The following is a 17,827-nucleotide window of genomic DNA, read 5'->3' as shown; positions in this document are numbered from 1 at the left end:
GGTAAAGTCTATATAGTTTGAATAAAATTTTTATGACTATTAAAGAATATTGGTCTAAGGACTTTCTCTATTGCTGAACAAGCAACAAATAAATATGAAAATGTGTTTCACGGTAGTAGGGGGATTCCTTTCCACGCGGTGGGTGTGGGGGACAATCTCAAGGGGGGGTGTGTACCTCTGCTGTCGCAGCGGGCCGTAGCCGGGATGCAAAGCCCGGACGTGAGGGCTCTGAGCAGTGCTGCAAAGTACCACCCGGCGCCTTTCTTTGTGGCTTAAGTTGTGGGGAAAAAAATTCCTGATTAATTATAACCCTCATCCCAGTCTAAATCCTCTTTCTTCCCCTGCTGAAAGCTTTCCCTTTTCCCCGAGTATTTCTGTATGGAAAGATTGGTTTTGCCGTGGGGGGCTGTGGCGTGAGCACCGGGGAAGGCGCCTGCAAAGAAATACTGGGCGGTGATTTTTGTGTATTACAGAACGTTTTTAAGGATGTATGAAATCAGTACATTTGTATACAGGATATATACGGTCAGTACAGATAACGTCTTTAAGCAGAGGGAATGTATTTTAATCTGTGAAAATCAGAAAGGTCTTACAAGCAAAATACCTTAAATTGTCACAATAGACAACAGACCTTAGGTCAGAAAAATATAACAGCACCTCACGTGTTTTCTCCCGTAAATTCTTAACATTCTGTTCACGTGGAAGTCGAATTTTAATATGTAAAAGTTAAAGAATGTGGGTTCTGATATTGCTGTATTTCTTATTGATTTCTTGGCAAATCATAGCTATCTAATTTCTTCTGCCTCCCTATTGATTTCCAATAGCAACAACATCTTTTCATAAAGCATCAGAAAAGTTGCCATTTGGTTTCAAAATGACTATAATGTAAAATTGTTTTACTCTTAACGGTTCTTTCAATAAAATAATAATCATACTTCAGAACATGAAGTCCAGATCTGTACGGGTTTTATTGAAGTCTTGCCTATGTCTAGAGAGATCTGAACCTCAATAATAATAATTTTTTTAATTGTCTCTTATTAACAGCTCATTAAATGCTGTTGAAAAAGTACATTTTATGCTTACATTTATCTGGCTTTAGTCATGTGCAAATGGGTTACTTCTAATACAAATGCTAATAATGCCGTCGTTCCCTATTCTGTGCTATTTGATTTCCCCGATGGAATTACAGATTGTGTATATATATTGTGTATATATTAGTGGTAGAGTTATTTAAAGTTATATTTAGAGTTATTTAAATACTATATTTAGAGTTATCTAAATGCTGAGGGTTGTGCTACATTTAGAAAGCTGCAAGACAGGCATCGCTGTAATTTTCATACAGCTGCTGGGCTCAGGTAGAAAATGTGCGTTTCTGCGCGGAGTAAGTACATTTTGCAGCCACCGTTCTCGTCTGCTGCAGTTTGCTGGAATTTTCTCTTCTGCCGTTGCTTTTGTGAGGGAGCGTTTGCCCGTGCTGCAGGGCTGGAACACAAGATGGGTGAGGATGCTGCTTCCCGGCAGGGCTGAGCAGGGAGAGAGGCAGAGACAAAATGGATTCTCCGCTCTGCAGAGCGGGGACAGCGGGCACGTTCTGCTCGGGGTGACCTGCGGGTTTTAAAGCACCGCATTAATGCACCAAAACTTCCCTCGTTAGAAGTGACATCAAAGTGATTTTAATCAAAAACTTGAAAAGGTATGACGAACATTGAAAATGCTTTTGGTTCTGCCTCATTTACGTAGACAGTAATGAAGAGAAATACAGATTTCTGGAAATTGCAGCACAAAACTGCATCCAAAAAGTGAAACAGCAAGGTAAGGGGACAGTAATTACCTGCCCAACTGGCATCTGTGGTTCTCACGTGCGATATGAAACAACCAAATGTCACTGTGGTAAAATTAATTCTCAAGTTATGAAACACTTTGGGCTGTATGGCTTGCAACAGAATTAACTTAGTTTAAGACGACACTTGGTGGTGGAAGCACACGCGTACTGAAGAGAACACCTCATTTGTCCGCTTGCTTTTTGAAAGCAAACAGACATTTTCAGCACAGAGGTCACAAAGCCTGTATATTCCAAAAATGAAATTTATTATTGCTTTACTGCAGGTATTCAGTAACTATTAAATTTGGGGGGCGTTTTTATTAGGATGTCACAGACAGAGAGTGACTGACAACCGCAACCTCGGTGTTTGCAGTTACACGGATGAAATCAGTTTGCTTCTAGTTTCATATAGCTTCCTTATAATTATTGGCATGCATGCCAATGTTTCCTACTGCAAAAAGAAAAAGTTGCAGTGAGGCCAGATAAGGTTCTATAACTGTATGAAAGTAATTAATGCATGTCATCTATCACTAGCGTTAATGGGAACACGTGGGGATTTAGGCAGCGCTCTTCAGCTCTCCAAGGTACGGAAGTGTTTTGGTGGATCCTAGTGTGTGGGGAAAACACAAATAAAGCTGTCCTGCACCTTCAGCATCTTGGTTTGTGGTAAGATAAAGTCGCATATGGCGTGCTGGGAGCGTGCGGCAGGCTCGGTGGGCTGGAAGACGTGTGTGCTGTGGTTCCAGGGGCGCTGGACCACGACAGACCTGTCCTGGGGTCGTGCAGCCCTCCTGGGGCGCTGGTGCCCGGTGGGTACCCAACACCTTCGGGCTTTAGCTTTTTAGGAAGACTGAATGATGGCTAATGATTATTTAATGACAGATCTCTGGGCTGAAAGGCACTTAGTGCTCGGTGTGTGCTGCAAAGCCTATTTCTCAGCGCTTCCGACAGGTTTATTTGGTCTCACCTTGAGCAGAGCAGTGCTGTATCGATTTCATTGGGGTGGATTTAACCACACTATTGGCTTAAAATAGCACCACCTATGCGGAAGAAAATCACTGTCTTAACCCTTCAGGCTGCCAGTCGCTCCTCTGTAATGCTTTGATTGGAGGCAAACAGATTCCCGACAGGCTTCGTTATCCTGAAAACTGCCATTTTTAATGAACGAACGCATCGCTGTTGTTCGGTAGCGCATGTTTGGGTGTAGGGTGTGGATAACCTGTGGGATTTACGGGTGGACTCTGACCCCCCGCATGTCTGACCCCCATGTCCTCCGTGGGGTCAGACCCTTTCGTTTGAGATAGGGCCTTAAATGAAAGATTTAACAAAGATGAATATTTTTTCCCCCCAATTCTTGTAAATCTGTTGGTGGCTGCAACAGTCTTTTCTAAAAATAACACTCTATACTCACCTAATAAATATTATTTACCGTGAGAGGTTTTATAATTCTCCTCTCTGCCGCAGCTGGCTACCTGCGTGAAACCACACTACTGACATCACACAGGGAATAAAGTATCAAAAAGTAAACCAGCAAATGTCCTGCTTTCAATAATACAAAGCTATGTGACTTGTTGGTATTTAATAATTAAACTTATCTGTTGTAAGATGCCCTATGAAACACTAGAAAAATAAAGTTTAACACTTCCAGTTTTTCCAGTAGTAACAAAGCTCCGTTATTTCACATACTTTGCTGCGGACAGGAAAAGCAAATAAGAAGACAGGCGTTATCAACTAAAGCAGCTCGGCGTGCCAGCAGGGAGGGGGCCTGTGGGGCAGGGAAAAAAGCAAAGCAAACCGACCAAATAAAAACCCCAACACCTAAATCCCAGCTCTTATTTTGATCCCAGAGCAATTCTTTTGCACGCCTTTACCTACGCTTATTTTCAAGCGGTGTTATCAAGTCCTCTTTCATTATCTAAACATACACATATCTCACTTGAAAATACAGGTGCCTTATCAGTAAGTATAATAAAAATATACAGGAAATTTTCATAAAATATCTTGGTTTCTTTTTATGTATTTGTCTTCCCTATCTAATAGTTTGAAAGCAGATACCTTTCCAAAACACAGAAAAAGATTTCATTTCAAAATACTTATTGTTATGACACTAAAGTGCTTGTGCTTCTTCTCTTGAGCAAATTTAATTCCAACGGTGTGCATTTGAACTATACATAGATAACGCTGCGGTGCAGTTTGGTTTTAGTCTTTTCTAGTTCTGGCCTCAATTAGAGGAATAGTAAAAAGATTGATTACAAGATGTGTTATGTCTTAACGAACAAGCTAGTGTTTGAAATCCGTGCTTGATTCTTCACCTCGCGTGTGCTTCCTGGAACAGCCATGTGAAAATGGCAAAGATGAAAGGGATAAAAAATGCTTGATAACGATAGAAGATAAAGACTAGATTTCAGAGCTAGCCATCGCAGATAAGGTCTCTCTGACTTGCCAGTGTATTGCCAGATTTCTGGGGTGTGCTCAGCCGCCACATACGACTCTCACGGTGGCAGTCAAGTTGGAAGATAATTTTTTTTTTTATGTGGAAGAGAAAAATAATTAAATTCACAAAATACATGAGCTTTCTGTCTGCATTCAGGTACCTCTCATAAATCTATTGAAAACGCTGGAATTGCTCCAGTTTCTAAGAGGTAAGCGTCACAACTTCAGGAAGGTGTCAGTTTTCCAGATTTGCAGGTATTTTTTTCCACTATCAATGAACAAAAGACTGAAAATAGAAACAAGTTGCTCCAAAGAAAAAGGTTTATATATCTGCCTTTTTCTTGTAAGTGGTAGGAGAATGAGTGCGTAAGGTAAATCTCGGCAAAGGTAGCTCTGACCTTGGCGGGCACTGGGCAGCACTGGGTGGCATATCTCACCAGGGGAATGTCCTCTCACAAGTCGTCTTCATGCGTTATTTTATCAGAAGAGGTTTTTCCCATGGTATTTAGCTTTAGTCCAGGCATTCTGAGCGCACGTAGAGCCTGAGGAAATAAGGAACTACATTGTGAGATGTTTCTGTCATGGGGATGAGCTGATGAAGCGTTGGCCCATCCTTTGGGCAGGACCTTCAGCAGGAAGGAGTCCCACAGCGAGTACCTTACGCACAGGTTTAGTTTTCCTTCTGTTGGACAAAATTTTCTCATCTGTATTGTGTTTACCCTCTGATAATAGGTACAAATAATATTTAAGGAAATGTAACTTGAAATGTAACCAGGTTGGCTGGGGCTTGGAGCAACCTGGGCTGGTGGGAGGTGTCCCTGCCCAGGGCAGGGGGTGGCACTGGGTGATCTTTAAGGTCCCTTCCAACCTAAACCATTCTGTGAATTACCAGAAGTGTATTTAGCAAAGACCACTTGTATGCTAAAAACCCACATCCAAAATCCACGCTGTCTTTTTGGGGGGTGGTGGGTTTTTTGCTTGGTTTTTGTTGTTGCTGTGATGGGATGGTGCTTAATTTTCTTAAAAACCAAGGTGATTATTCCCAACTAAGCCACGCTGTTGAGTTGAGAAGAGACTGTATGGAGTCACTTACTATTTTTTTAGTAATATATTGAAATTAAGCTGTGAGGAGCTCGACTGGGTGCAGGGGCGACCCAGAGCATCCCTCCTTCTCCAGGATCCCCGGTTCCCCGCTGGGCTCTCAGAGGAGCCTTCTCTGCGGGGCCAGCGGAGGGAGCTGTGGATATAGGAATGGCTGCGCCACCGAGCAATCAAAGTACTCTTAATAACGTGAGGTTAGTAATGAGGAACCACAGCGTTCATAACGCTAGATAAAACAGACTGTTTCCTGTCTTTCTGCATTTTCCTCATGGTCACCTTCCCTTATTGTTATTTTTTGTGGTATTTTTCAGTTCTGATTTATTGTGAGCTCTCTGGCTTTATAAGCTTTCAGGACGTGCTGAAATTACTGTAATTGTTCTTCTGTATATAATCTTAAAAACTAGAAATGTAGGCAAACCCCTAGCGTGGCTTTCACTGGTTGAAGAATCCCAAAGGATTGAAGGTAAGGACGAGTATCTCTCCTGGGCACATTCAGTATGTAGTTTTCTGTAAGATTTTTGCTATCTCCTGTCTAGGACACAAGCAGAGCATTATGCAAACTTATTTACTGTAAGGAAATAGTAGAATTGAGAGGAAGGAATATTTTAAATTCCTGACAGCCAAGATGAATGTAAGCAAAATTGCGTTTTCCCCCGTAGCTCTTGTGCGCTCTCTTATAATAAACAGTGAGATGGTTCCAACTGCAGACGTGAGCGGTTTCACTGGTTGTGGCCAAGGAGTTCTGTCTCTGCCACGTTTTGGGGTGTGTTTGCTTCTTCCCTGCCATCTGATGGGGAAGGAGTGTGAGGATTCTCTGAATTTAACCAACTATATATTTCTTCAGGCCTGAAAGAGAGAGAGGAAAAGGGAAGGATGGATGGAAACCCTTATCCCAACCCAGCCAGTTACAAACCTCCCCTTCATAAATAAAGAGAAAACCTGTCACAAGGAGTGCAGAGAGGGACCTGGCAGACGGGAGGGAAAAGGGATGGTGCTTTTCGTGGAGTGCAGTTTGCAAGCTTTCATCTGTAGAGAGTGAATTCTGGCTGTGTGCGTTCAGTGCTGGAGAATACGAACCGCGACAAAGATCGAGAGGGCTCTGGTTGTCCGTTTTCTTTGTGCCCTTAACATACCGATTGGGATGCAAGGTCCGAGTTCTCTGCCGCGTCTGATTCAAAGTACATTTGTGGTCTTGAGCAAAATATTTTATTCATTTCAAACATATATTTTTCAAAATACTGTATATTCTAATGGACTTGCTGCTGCCGGAAACCCGCAGAGCCTGGCGCTGTGCCTCTGTATTTGAGCTCCGATGAGGATTCTCTCGGCTGTCGGAGCGTGGGGCAATGGAAATGGGGCCACTGCGACATCTTCCCTAGGATTTTTCACTTTACAGAATTTTATGCACATGAAATGTTGTGACTAAATCTTGGTGACTACGTATAAATTAACAGATGTGATTGCAACCCCATCACTAATTGTGTTGGGTTGTTGCTCGCCAGGCTGTGGCCGGGTGGCTCTTGGTGACGGTGGCCAGTGCTGGGACGTGGTTCTGGTGGACCGGGGCTGCCGGAGGCCACCACCTGCGCTCAACCCCACCGCGTGCAGACAGTGTTTGATAGTAATAAATGGGTCTGGCACCTGCTGCCGCGAGGCTTAGGTGCCTGGTACAGTGCGGGAGTCCCATCAGCAGCGCCTACTAGCAGATAGAAAGGATCTGGTGGCACTCCATCTCTCATAAAACCACCTTCAGCCTTAATTCAAATCCATTGATTCCTATTCCAGTTAAACCTGGAGAACTTAATTTGTCTTTTAATCCTTTTATTGTAAGCTAGGATAAAATTAATTTTACCCAAGAACTGTGCAAAGCCAATTAACGTGATCTTTAGAGTTATTTAGTAAAGTGCTTCAAACTGTTAAATTTATCCTGACCTCATGGCTGCACTCTCTGACTGCTTTTTAAATGAAGCAATCAATATCTCACAGCCTTTTAAACAATTTAAACTTCTGAAACATTTTACCTACATTTTAAACACTTCATAAATATGCTTCGTGCTCCCTGTAAAGCTGTCTCCTCTACACAGGCGTGGATGTTTCATTCTCAAAAACGGAGATATTTTGAAATATGTGATGTGGTCGCTCTGTCTAAGGAAAAGCCAGCTGGGTAAATGCAGGACGCAATAGGTTTCTCTGTTGGTGTGTGTTGTTTTTACAACTAAAGTGTAGAACGTTTTTTGTCCTTTCACCAGTGTAGCTTCTGTTTTCCACATAGGGCTATTTGAGGTTATTAATTTTCTTACTGTGATAGGGTGATCAACCGTCCTGTCAAGAAAATGGATCTCTGTGTCACCCTTTAGCATGATTAAATGGAGGCACGTTGCTGTGAGAAAATACCAAATTTTCATGAGACAAATGAAACTGTAGGAAGGACTACTTTTATAGACGTTATTTCATTTTAAAATCTCCCAAATGGCTGTCAGTTTATTTGTAGGAAATCATTACAATTAATTGTGTGTTTCTGCTAGTAATTAAAAAAGGTAAAAGCAAAAATATTTAAGGTTTTTTTTCCCCCCTCTCATCTGGAGGTTTTGGGGAGGAATGTTGCTGGGGGGAGAGTTGGGATGTCATTGTTTTGGGGGGGGGGTTTGGTTTTGTTTTTGTTTAGTTTCTTGGGTCTGGGGTTTTTTTGAGATAGAAAATCCTCCGCTGCAGCAGTGAGCAGCATAAAGACTACGATACACCAGGTTGCTGATGAAACACTCAAGAATATTTCCCACCCCGTTGTGGTTGGAATTTATTGTTTGGTTAACAAAGAGTTATCTCCTCGACATCTGGGTGCTGGCGCGGCGGGGTCAGCGGGAGGAATCAGCTCAGCGGCGAGTCCGCGCTGGGCCCGGGGGGTTTCCTGCGGGATCCTCTATTCATTGCTGAGGACACGTAGCATCGCGTGCCGGGCAGTGCCGGTCCTGTCAGTCTGAGGGATGGGACGCAGCTTGTGAGTGACCACTACCTTGGTATTTCATGGACTCGTAGAATTGCCTAGGTTGGAAGGGACCTTTCAGATCATCTCGTCCAACCTTCAACCTCACACTGACAAAAAAAAAAAAAACAAAACATTAAATCATATCGCTAAGCAAATTTGCCGGTTTAAGTTGCGCTGTGAAAGTTCTGTTGAGCCATGACGCTCCCAAATCCGTGGTGGGGGATGCGGTGAAGGGTTAACTTCATATTGCTGTAATCAAATGAGAGGCGGGCGGGGGGAGAGCGTGCACACCGAGTGCCCCCGCGGTTTAATTTCCTACTGGAAGCAGCACATGTGTTCGCTCTTCCTTTCTGGCTGGCCCGGAGCGGGCGGCGCGGGCCGTGGGCCGGGGTCACGCCTCGCCCATCGATCCGCATCCCGCCGCCCCGGCTCCAGCATCTGCTCCGCTGCCCGCTCCCGCGCCTGCTGCAGCCCATTAGAATAGAAATCCATAACAGAGCTGTGCTCAGCCAAGCAGGGGAAGAAACTAAATTAAATGGTATAAAACAATCTTGGATGGGGAGTTTGTGCCAATTCGTCTTGATCTGAGATGTCAGGGCGGGCGCTGGCTGAGCACCTGGGCTGGGGGCGGCCGTGGGGAGCAGTGCCCCATGGTGGGGTGCACGGCACGGGAATGGGGGGGCTGGGGGGGGCTGCTGGGAGCCATCGGTGAGTGGTGCCTGGTGGCGGGGTGCCCGGCATGGGAATGGGGGTGTTGGGGGGGTGCAGAGGCTGTCGGGGTACCATGTGCAGGTGGACACTATGCAAATGTTAATGAGAAACGGGGGTCTGCAGGTGGCCGGAGCCTGGTAAGCGATTGCCAAACAATTAAAACTGCTACATTTTTTGCTTTGTCTGTTACAGCCCGTGTTCATCCTTCTTCCTCTGAAGGCAGTTACTATTGATTTTTTTTTTCTTCCTCTTTTTTTTTTTTTTCTCCCCTACCATTGTTAAGCTTTCTGTTGTTTTTCTCTCCCTTCTGGCTGGCACGTCGCTGTCACACCGCAGCGTGGGTGCCTGGACAAGGATGGGCTAACGCCGGCTGTAAGCCTGGTTAGGTTTCTCGTAGGTACCGTTGCCCTCCTCGCGAGCCGCCCGATCGTCATTAGCAGAGACACACGTACGGGGCGACTCGTTAATTCACCCTTCATTAATCCACAAGCCCCGTAAGTCTCATTCAGTGCCAGGTGGTGCCTTCCCACTTCTCGGCAAAGGTTTAACAGCGGCATGCTCTAAGGGGGATTATAACTTTGTTATTTGTGTAGAAGATGTGGTAGGGCATTCCCTAGTACGCTGGGAATTAATGCTATAGGTAAACGTGAATTGTACTTGTCAGAGTAAATGAATTCGGTATTTTCATTCCAGTCAATTCCTTCGAAGATTTTCTGTCTTTGCTCCCAAAAAAAATAAACTTCATCTGCTTAGTGAAATCAAACATCCCTGGGCTATATTAGACTAATGATGTACATTTCAGTTTCATTTAAAATTCGTAATGCAATGAGGTTTTTTCACTGTTCTTAAGAATGTTTCTTAAAATACCATGTGTAACATTTTAGTGAAAAAAAAAAAAAAACAAACCACCCAAAAAACCGTAGTTGGTTGAATGGCATATACCATTAGCCAAAACTTAGTAAGAATCTGAATGTGATGGTGGATCCTAATACAAAAAGAAGCTTTTTATGTAATACAAGTAAATTAACCTAACAATATTTTAAAAAACCAAAACAAGTTGTTACGCAAATTTAAAATTGCCAAGAAGCAAACCAAAAATCGCCTTTCACGAAACATAACCAAACGCAGAATTCCACGGATCTTTTATCAACTGAACAAATGAAACTATGAAATTAGACCGTTTTCTGGTGTCTCTTTGTTCTGTGAGATGTTGACAGTTTTTGAAGGGTGGGTTTCATTGAAGACAGACCTTGCAATCGGTGGTGTTCAGGCTTTTATCGTGCGCCGTAGGTTTTGAGAAGTCAAATGGAATCATCTGTAGCAGCTGAACATCCTGTAACAGTCCTGGAGACCTGATTTAAGTTAAACCTCTTTTATTTTCTCTGGGAAACACGATGTTGTTTGGAGTATTACAGAACGGCCCCGCTTTTGATTTTTGTCTCATATTTCTTACTTATCATTTTAGGTTGTCTGTCTGCTCTCCCACAAATGAAGAAAATCTCCACGTCCTATGAAGAGAGACGGAAGCAAGCCACGGCCATCGTCCTGCTGGGGGTGATCGGGGCAGAGTTTGGAGCTGAAATCGAACCTCCCAAACTTCTCACTCGGCCGCGCAGTTCCAGTCAAATTCCCGAGGGATTTGGTTTGACTAGCGGTGGATCAAATTATTCCTTGGCGAGGCATACGTGTGAGTAACCCGGGATGCTGTTCTCCTCTGCTCTGGCGTGGGGGGCGGGGAGGGAAGGGGTGTTATTCACATCGTGGTACAAACCGGTTAATTTAAATTATTCTTTCACTGGAAAAGATAGAGATGAGAGATTTGGAATGTAAAATAAGCACCACCACAATAAGAGGTTGCCGAGGGATCGGTGCTGACAGAGGGAGTGGAACGGAGCGGTGGAGCTGGTGCTGGCAGATGGGCACTGGCCATGGGGGAGAACCAGAACCAGTCCAGCGATTTCTGCCGTCATCCAGCTCTTCTGCTGAAATTCTGACACCCCGTCTTCTCCTCCCGCTTAAACCAAAACACTTGGCATTTACGACTGCTTTTATGTAATTTGGTCTTTTTTTTTTTTTTTCCCCCCCACCCTGAAAACATCCCTTGAGTTAGTAGAGAAAGGGTGAGATGAATTTAATGGAAAATGGTGGAATTCAAGCTATGCTATATAAAGTGTTACATTCTGGTCCTATATTAAAATTAGTACTGTGGTGTTGATGTGATTATCCTTAGTATGGACAGTAGAAGTCATCTTACTGAAGATGGTTACACATCTACACATTGACTATTTGTTGTTAATAGTGCAAAATCTCTTAGAAGCAAGTGCAAGTACAGTGCCCAATTATTTTGGCCAGGTTCCTGTCCGTGCTGCTGTTTCTTTGGTTTATGTGGAGTCCAGCAAAAGCCCCCTTTGTCATCTCAGTAAGATCTCTCTGAAGCGCTACAGACTCATTGCTGGTGTCCCTGCCCAGGGCAGGGGGTGGCACTGGATGGTCTTTAAGGTCCCTTCCAACCCAAACCGTTCTGTGACTCTAGGACACTAGTAGGTTAAACATATTGTAGGCCATTCCCTTCTGTGGAGGTCTGTTGGTGTGGGATGGTTTGTCCCATGCTGGTAAACTTCTTTAGCCTTCAGAAAAGGTGGTGCTGGTGGGGAAGGGTCCCTTGCCCAGGCAGCCCTGCCCCATGCCCAGGCGCAGGCCGGGGGGAGTTAGCTGGCACCTGACACCGTGGGCGAGCAGCCATTTCACCTGCATTATGGAGGAACCTGTTCAGAAGCTGAGGAACACGATGGAGCAATGCTGACGTCACTGGTGTAGGCACAGCCTCCATCTCCCACGCAGCAGATGGTCGGAGTTCATCTTCCGTGAAGTGTGGTGCTGCTTCCACTGATTTCCGAAAGGCAAAGGAAAGGCCGGTTGAGAGAGCATGGATACAGCACGGTGCGCACAGCTGACAAATGTCCGGTCCTGGTTGGGACGGTGAAAACCTAGGGCTGGCTGTGCAGCACTTCACACACCAAGTCCTATTTCTGAGAAACCGAGGGAAAAAGCTATCATTTTTTTCAGCTGACATCTTCATATAACTCATTTGCAGATCCGCTGCTTTAGGAAACAGGACTCTTCTCTCAGCCCTTTGCAAGCTGAAAGAAAAAGTCTGCCAGTTCTCCGCTTCCTCTTCTTTTACAGTTTCTCGTACATATACGGAGTTCTGCTTTAAATACTTTTATTTTTATTTTTTTTAACTGAGGTTATTTTGTGTGTTTGCTTTCTTGTGTGTTCTGCTTTATTGCCTGGTTTCAGTTTCTAAGCCGTTTGTCTCTTCAAACGGTATCAGGAAATGAAAGGATGGAGAAGACTTTCCCATGTCTCTGGATGAGCCAGCACAAGATGGACAAAGCAGGTTCTTCCCCGTTTTTCTGTTACAGTCAACCTTCTTAGCTTTCCGGGCTGATATTTGGGCACAGAGTCAAAATAAGCTTTGTTTGTCTGTTGGAGTTTCCTAAAATAAGAGGCTGCTGAGATCCTGATTAGACTCTAAGCAGTGCAGAGCGCTCTCTGCAGCGTTTGGAAGCTCGTGGTGGTACAGAGATCAGCTTTGGCGTCTCCAGTCTTCCAGTGGCACGATCCACAAGCAGCGTTTCGCTTCCAAAAGGCTGTCGAGCCTAACGTTGCCTAATCTTCCATGGAAAAGAAGCCACATAATTTCCATCAACAGCGCCTTGTCTTTGCCGCTCTCCCAGTTGTACAGGTCTGATGGGAGCCCGTGGTTGGTGGTGTCGCTTTGTCAGAAGCGTGGCTGAGGCACTTGGACCCAGCCTTGGTCCTCACAAGTTCTTTCCTCCAGTGTCTTTATCTATTTGCATGTTATTTCTGTTACATCGGGCTTAGCAGAGTTATAAACTCCCGCTTTGAGCGCCCATTAATCATAATCTCAGAAACACCGCGCAACTCTCCGGCTGACGGATAGGTCGAAATTCAGTCTTTGGTGTAGATGAAGCTTGACATGTTAAATGCTGAAAATTTAGATCAAGGCTGTAAAGTAATATCTGAAACAGATCAAGAGCCAGAGGAAGATCGAGAAATAAAGACTAGTTGGTGGAAAAAAATATAGGAGATACTGGGTTGTACTTTTGTTGGGTGATGGCATTAGTGCTAAAGTTGATCATCTTCATGACATTTTACATCCAGCCCTTCCTTGCTGTAAGGATTTGATGTAAATCAGTATTGCTGTCTTGCTGGTGTGACCTGCCCTGAACCCACAGCGCAATGTCGCATTTCTGCCGAGTTGAGAAGTTACTATTTTCTCAGCTGTTTTGCTCACGTAGAGCACGATATGGCAGTCCCTCCAACAGCAGGTATGGTGTTGGGAACAATACTTAGTTTGGAGGCGTTTCCACCCTGCCCATCCGTGCCACATCTCACCTGGAGCAGGTTATTTGGGTAACCACGAAGCAGAAGGGTGTTGGCGTGATGCCCCAGCCTGCTGTTTGTGGCCGGGGGTCTGCTCTGGTCCGGGTGAGCCCGGTCCCCAGCACAGCCGGGGACATTCACCCCAGCAAGGTGGCCCCAAAGGGGGACAGGACAGGTGAAGGCTCGCCGAAAATGGAAATATCACTTGCCAGAAAATGCTGCTCTCAGAATGTTGGGGGCTTTTTTTCCTTTGTATGATCATACTTGTTAAAAGGCCATTCTCGTCTTTACTCCACATGTGTAATACTGCAGAAGGAGTTACTTTGGAGATTGGACAGTTGTTCAGAAATTCAGTTCTTTGAACAAGAAAAAGCAAAATTCCTAGTACGCACTCAGAGTTACATTTTTTTCTTTTTGCTATGTGTCCTATTATGACTTTCAGACACATACTAAAATACATACGGGTTATTTCTTTGTCTTCCAGTGACCCAGAAGTATTTTTGGCCCTTCAGAACAGCTGGGGAGTCGATAAGGTGTAGCCTGCTCTTGTGAACGCTGGCTGTAGGGAGTAAGTGCTGGCGTAACCTGCAGCACTTCGTTAAAGACCCCATTTCGGGTTGTACGTTGGACGCGCTGGTGCTGCAGCACGCAGTGTGTGCTGACCAAAGCTGCGCAGTAACCTCTGAGGAGGTTTTAATCGTCATATTTTGTTATCGTTACTGAAACTATATGCTGTGAGTTACCCAAAGTAACGGGAGAATTGCACGTAGCCTAAAGCCACGATATTTTCCATTTCAAAATAAGTTGTCAAAACTAATTACTACTTATGCATGCAGCATTTTTGCTGTATAAATGGTGCACGTTGTGATTTACTGTATTTAAGAAAATAACGATTGTGATAATGCCTTTTTGAGAGAGTGGAATTCTCTAGAAATCCACACGGTGACCTTGCCTGACATCCTGCATTAATCTCTGTTGACCTTAGAAATAGTTCATGAGATATTTAATTATAAAATGCCACCCAAAGAATTTCTCATTACAGATGCATCACATCACACTTAAACTGCAGCTAATGCTGTGTTTATAAAGTTAATGGGCTGATAAATCTGAATGACTCTTCTGTCCTGAATATGAAAATACTTGATTCTGTTGTTAATGCAGTGTATTTTTCAAAGCGTCTGCCATCAATACAGTTATTAATGATAAGCGTTTTGCCCTTTACCTCACTCAGTGTCATATGCGACAGTGTGTTCGCAGCATTGAGTTATTTATATTGGGTTTGCAGGCTGCACGGACATCCTTCCTTCCAAAGCCAATTGCAGGGTTTCCCCATTCCCTGAGCCATGGCAGTCACTCCAGTTTAGCTGGTTTCGGGAATAATAAGCTAGCCAGCGATTAGGTCCCTAATGCAGGCTCATGATCCCATTTTTCATTTTTTAATTATGATATCCCAAATTCCCTGCAGCTCACCTTCTTGCCTGTTGGGCAGGAGGGGAAGCAAGAGAGATTCCCGGGCAGAAGCAGAAATACGCACAAATATACCCGTCTGCGTAACTGTGTAGGGGTGCCTGCTCTTCAGACGCTCTCCCTTACGGAGCCGTCTTTGTAAGACGTTCCACCTTCGGGCTGCTCAGCCGTGTCTCTGGAAACCCTCAGCCAAAACAATTCGGTCATTAGCTTAGGATGAAGAAAATATTTATTCTTCGAAGTAAATACAGTTTCAGTACCCTTTTCCAGGCTGGGAGAGGACGAGCAGCGTGTGGTGAGCATCGCAGGTCAGGTCTCTCGTTCTAGTACAGGACCGTTGCCATACGAAGTGTGTGAGATATTGCACGTGTTGCTATTGTCCTCTATTTTGGATTTTTGCTCTTTTGCATTATTTATTTATTATTTATCTTCACTGCTCAGTAGTATCGGCTAGAAGTCCCGTCACTGCAGCCTATGAATGCCTTTTCTAAGCAGTACACTTATCTTCACAATATTTCTGTTGCTGCTGGAGTTGTGTCTGTGTTATGTTAGAGACAGATTTACCTTTCAAGATGCGCTGTGGCTTTGCAGTCCGCTTTTACACGCATGTAGGCACACAAAAAGTACGCAAGCACAAGATTACTTAGGGTGTGCAGTCAGGTGTTTCCCGTGTTGTGTTAATTTGGGGGTTCCAGCATTACAGACTTCTGTATAGTATTCCAAGCGTATTTCATCTGAAAATAGAATTTGACACAGGGTAAGCGTGAGCCTCTTGGTGAACACGGGATTTTTTGCTCCATCGCCTACCTCGAAACCTTTTCTAATGGCTTTTGATGCCTCAGTTCTGTGCTATGAAAATACTGAAGCGGCCACTCCGGCGAGGAGGAGGCGGCGGTGCCGGGAGAGGAGGTCTCTCCCGCTGGTGGACCCACCTACTGCCGAGCCCATAGGCTGAGCTTGCGGCAGCAATTAATACAGACGAGCGAGCGCTCGGGCTCGTCGCCTACAGAAGCAATAAATCAGTTGAGCACCTGAACAGCAGCCTTTCAGAGCACATTAGGCAAACTGGCTCAGTAACTTAATTTGAACAAACCCAAAAACACAACAGCGTGATTAAAGCAAGTAACTGATTTTATTGTCCGTAATGAGCCTGCTAGCAGCACGGGCCCTTCTCTTGGCTGTATTTTTAGATCGCGTATGCAGAAAGCTCCTCAGAATTGCATCCCGTGGTTCATGACGTGATTCTCCTTATTTGAATGCGTACGTTTCAGTCAGGATGCTGTGAAATTCAGTGTTATAGTAAGTCTAAAGTGTGCTTTTCTTCCTCGAGCTGGTGCGATTAGATTTGTGTCTCCAGCAGAATTTTGTCCCTGAAGGAAAAAAAAATATGGAAAAATGGTGGTTTATGAAAATCTATATCTTAGCCTCAGAGATAATATTTAGAAAAAATAGTCAATCGGTATGGCAGAAAACAGTCAATCTTTGTGGCAGATATTATGCTCTAATTTAAATCTGGTTTTTGGCTTTAGCAACAAAATCAAATCTTAAAAATTATATTCAGCTTTTTCCCCAAATCCTGTAGGGGCTAAGTGATTTGAATTCTGTATTTTTAATCAGAAGTTTCTTTTTTGGATATTTAATACTCTGGCTACTGTAATGGGCTGTATCTCACAAACTGAACTCTCTGTGTTTGGACCATGAGGAAGCCTCAGCACCAAACGAATCCCCGTCAGTTGTGGTTTGACCGGTCCGTACACCTCTGTAAGGTGAAGGCTCGGCTTTGAGACTGATACCCCATTTGGGGGTGATAAAAATTCAAGACAGTGTATTTTTTCCTCCCACTCCAGCTTTCCGGAGTCCTGCAGGCTGCTCGGAGGAGCCTGAGGCCATTCCCCAGGAGGGTGTCAGACCAGTGTCTTGGTGATGGCCATCCGTAACCGCGTTTGTGTCCGTGGACATTTGCTCTACCTGCGTCCTGTTTCCAAATGTTCGAGCATGGGCTCTCCTATGAAATTCTGGGCAAAGTGCAACTGCTTCCACCAGAGAATACTTATGTTTTCATCTAACATGAAAGACACCAAACAGCCTGTTTTTTTTCCAGGCTGCTTGTGGGGCAAGTTGAGTCTGCTCTGCCGGCAGCCGAGCGTTTGTGGAGCTGGGCGCGGGGGAAGCTGCTTTAAGATAAAAGGTTCGGTGCAGGACCAAACATCCTGACAAACCTGCTCTACAAATGTGTCCGATATGAGCGGGGACAATATTATTCCCATTTCACAGATAAGGAACACAGGTTTTTCTTGTAGAAGTGTGCAAGGGTAACTCGGATATCGATTTGAACGAAGAGTAGCAGAGGAGATAGACACATCAGTCATTTCCTAAGGAAACAAAATGCGTATGATTTTGCTGGTGGTCTGAGCGTGCCATCCCCCAGCAGCCTTTGAAAGCACTGCCGATGCCAGCAGAGTTGGAGATTGTAGTTTTCTGCAGTTCTTGTGCAAACGGGCGGTTGGAGCGGCGTAGGGATCGTGTTGATGGCCGATGGAAAGGCCCGGAGAGCACAGCCCCCGCGGCTTTTGCCACCTGCATAGATGGTGTTTTATGGGGAGAGGCGGTTAAAGTGGGATTCTCTCTTTTTGGTCCAGACGCGAGAGCTCCCTTCTGCCATCCCAGATGCCCTTCAGCCACGTCTCACTACAGCCCCTGGTTCTCCGCGGTGTGCCTTGCACGACCCAGCACCCCGTGTTGCACGGGGCACCGGAGGGAGGAGCCGTGCCGTTCCCACTGCTCTTCACAGCCCCTCCGCCAGCCGGGGAGAGTGGAACATTGCCCAGAACCTCATGGCATTTGTGAGGTGCATAATTCCCCGTTTAAGCTCTTATGAGTTCAGGCTTACAGGCGTGTGT

General features: G+C 44.9%; 1 protein-coding gene across 2 annotated transcripts in view; it reads left to right on the top strand.

Annotated features, from left to right (window-relative positions):
* Positions 1-17,827, top strand: part of WDR7 (WD repeat domain 7) — a 123,876-nt gene that overhangs the window by 59,122 nt on the left and 46,927 nt on the right. For both annotated transcript variants that reach the window (XM_074570935.1, XM_074570934.1), the window contains one exon: positions 10,516-10,737. In XM_074570935.1, the coding sequence (XP_074427036.1) occupies positions 10,516-10,737 (222 nt within the window). The remainder of the gene's footprint in view (positions 1-10,515; positions 10,738-17,827) is intronic.

This window comes from Larus michahellis, chromosome Z (assembly GCF_964199755.1).
Source record: "Larus michahellis chromosome Z, bLarMic1.1, whole genome shotgun sequence".
In the NCBI taxonomy this organism is placed as follows: Eukaryota; Metazoa; Chordata; class Aves; order Charadriiformes; family Laridae; genus Larus; species Larus michahellis.
Note: the sequence above shows the minus strand (reverse complement) of the source record. Positions and strands in the feature narration are given on the sequence as shown.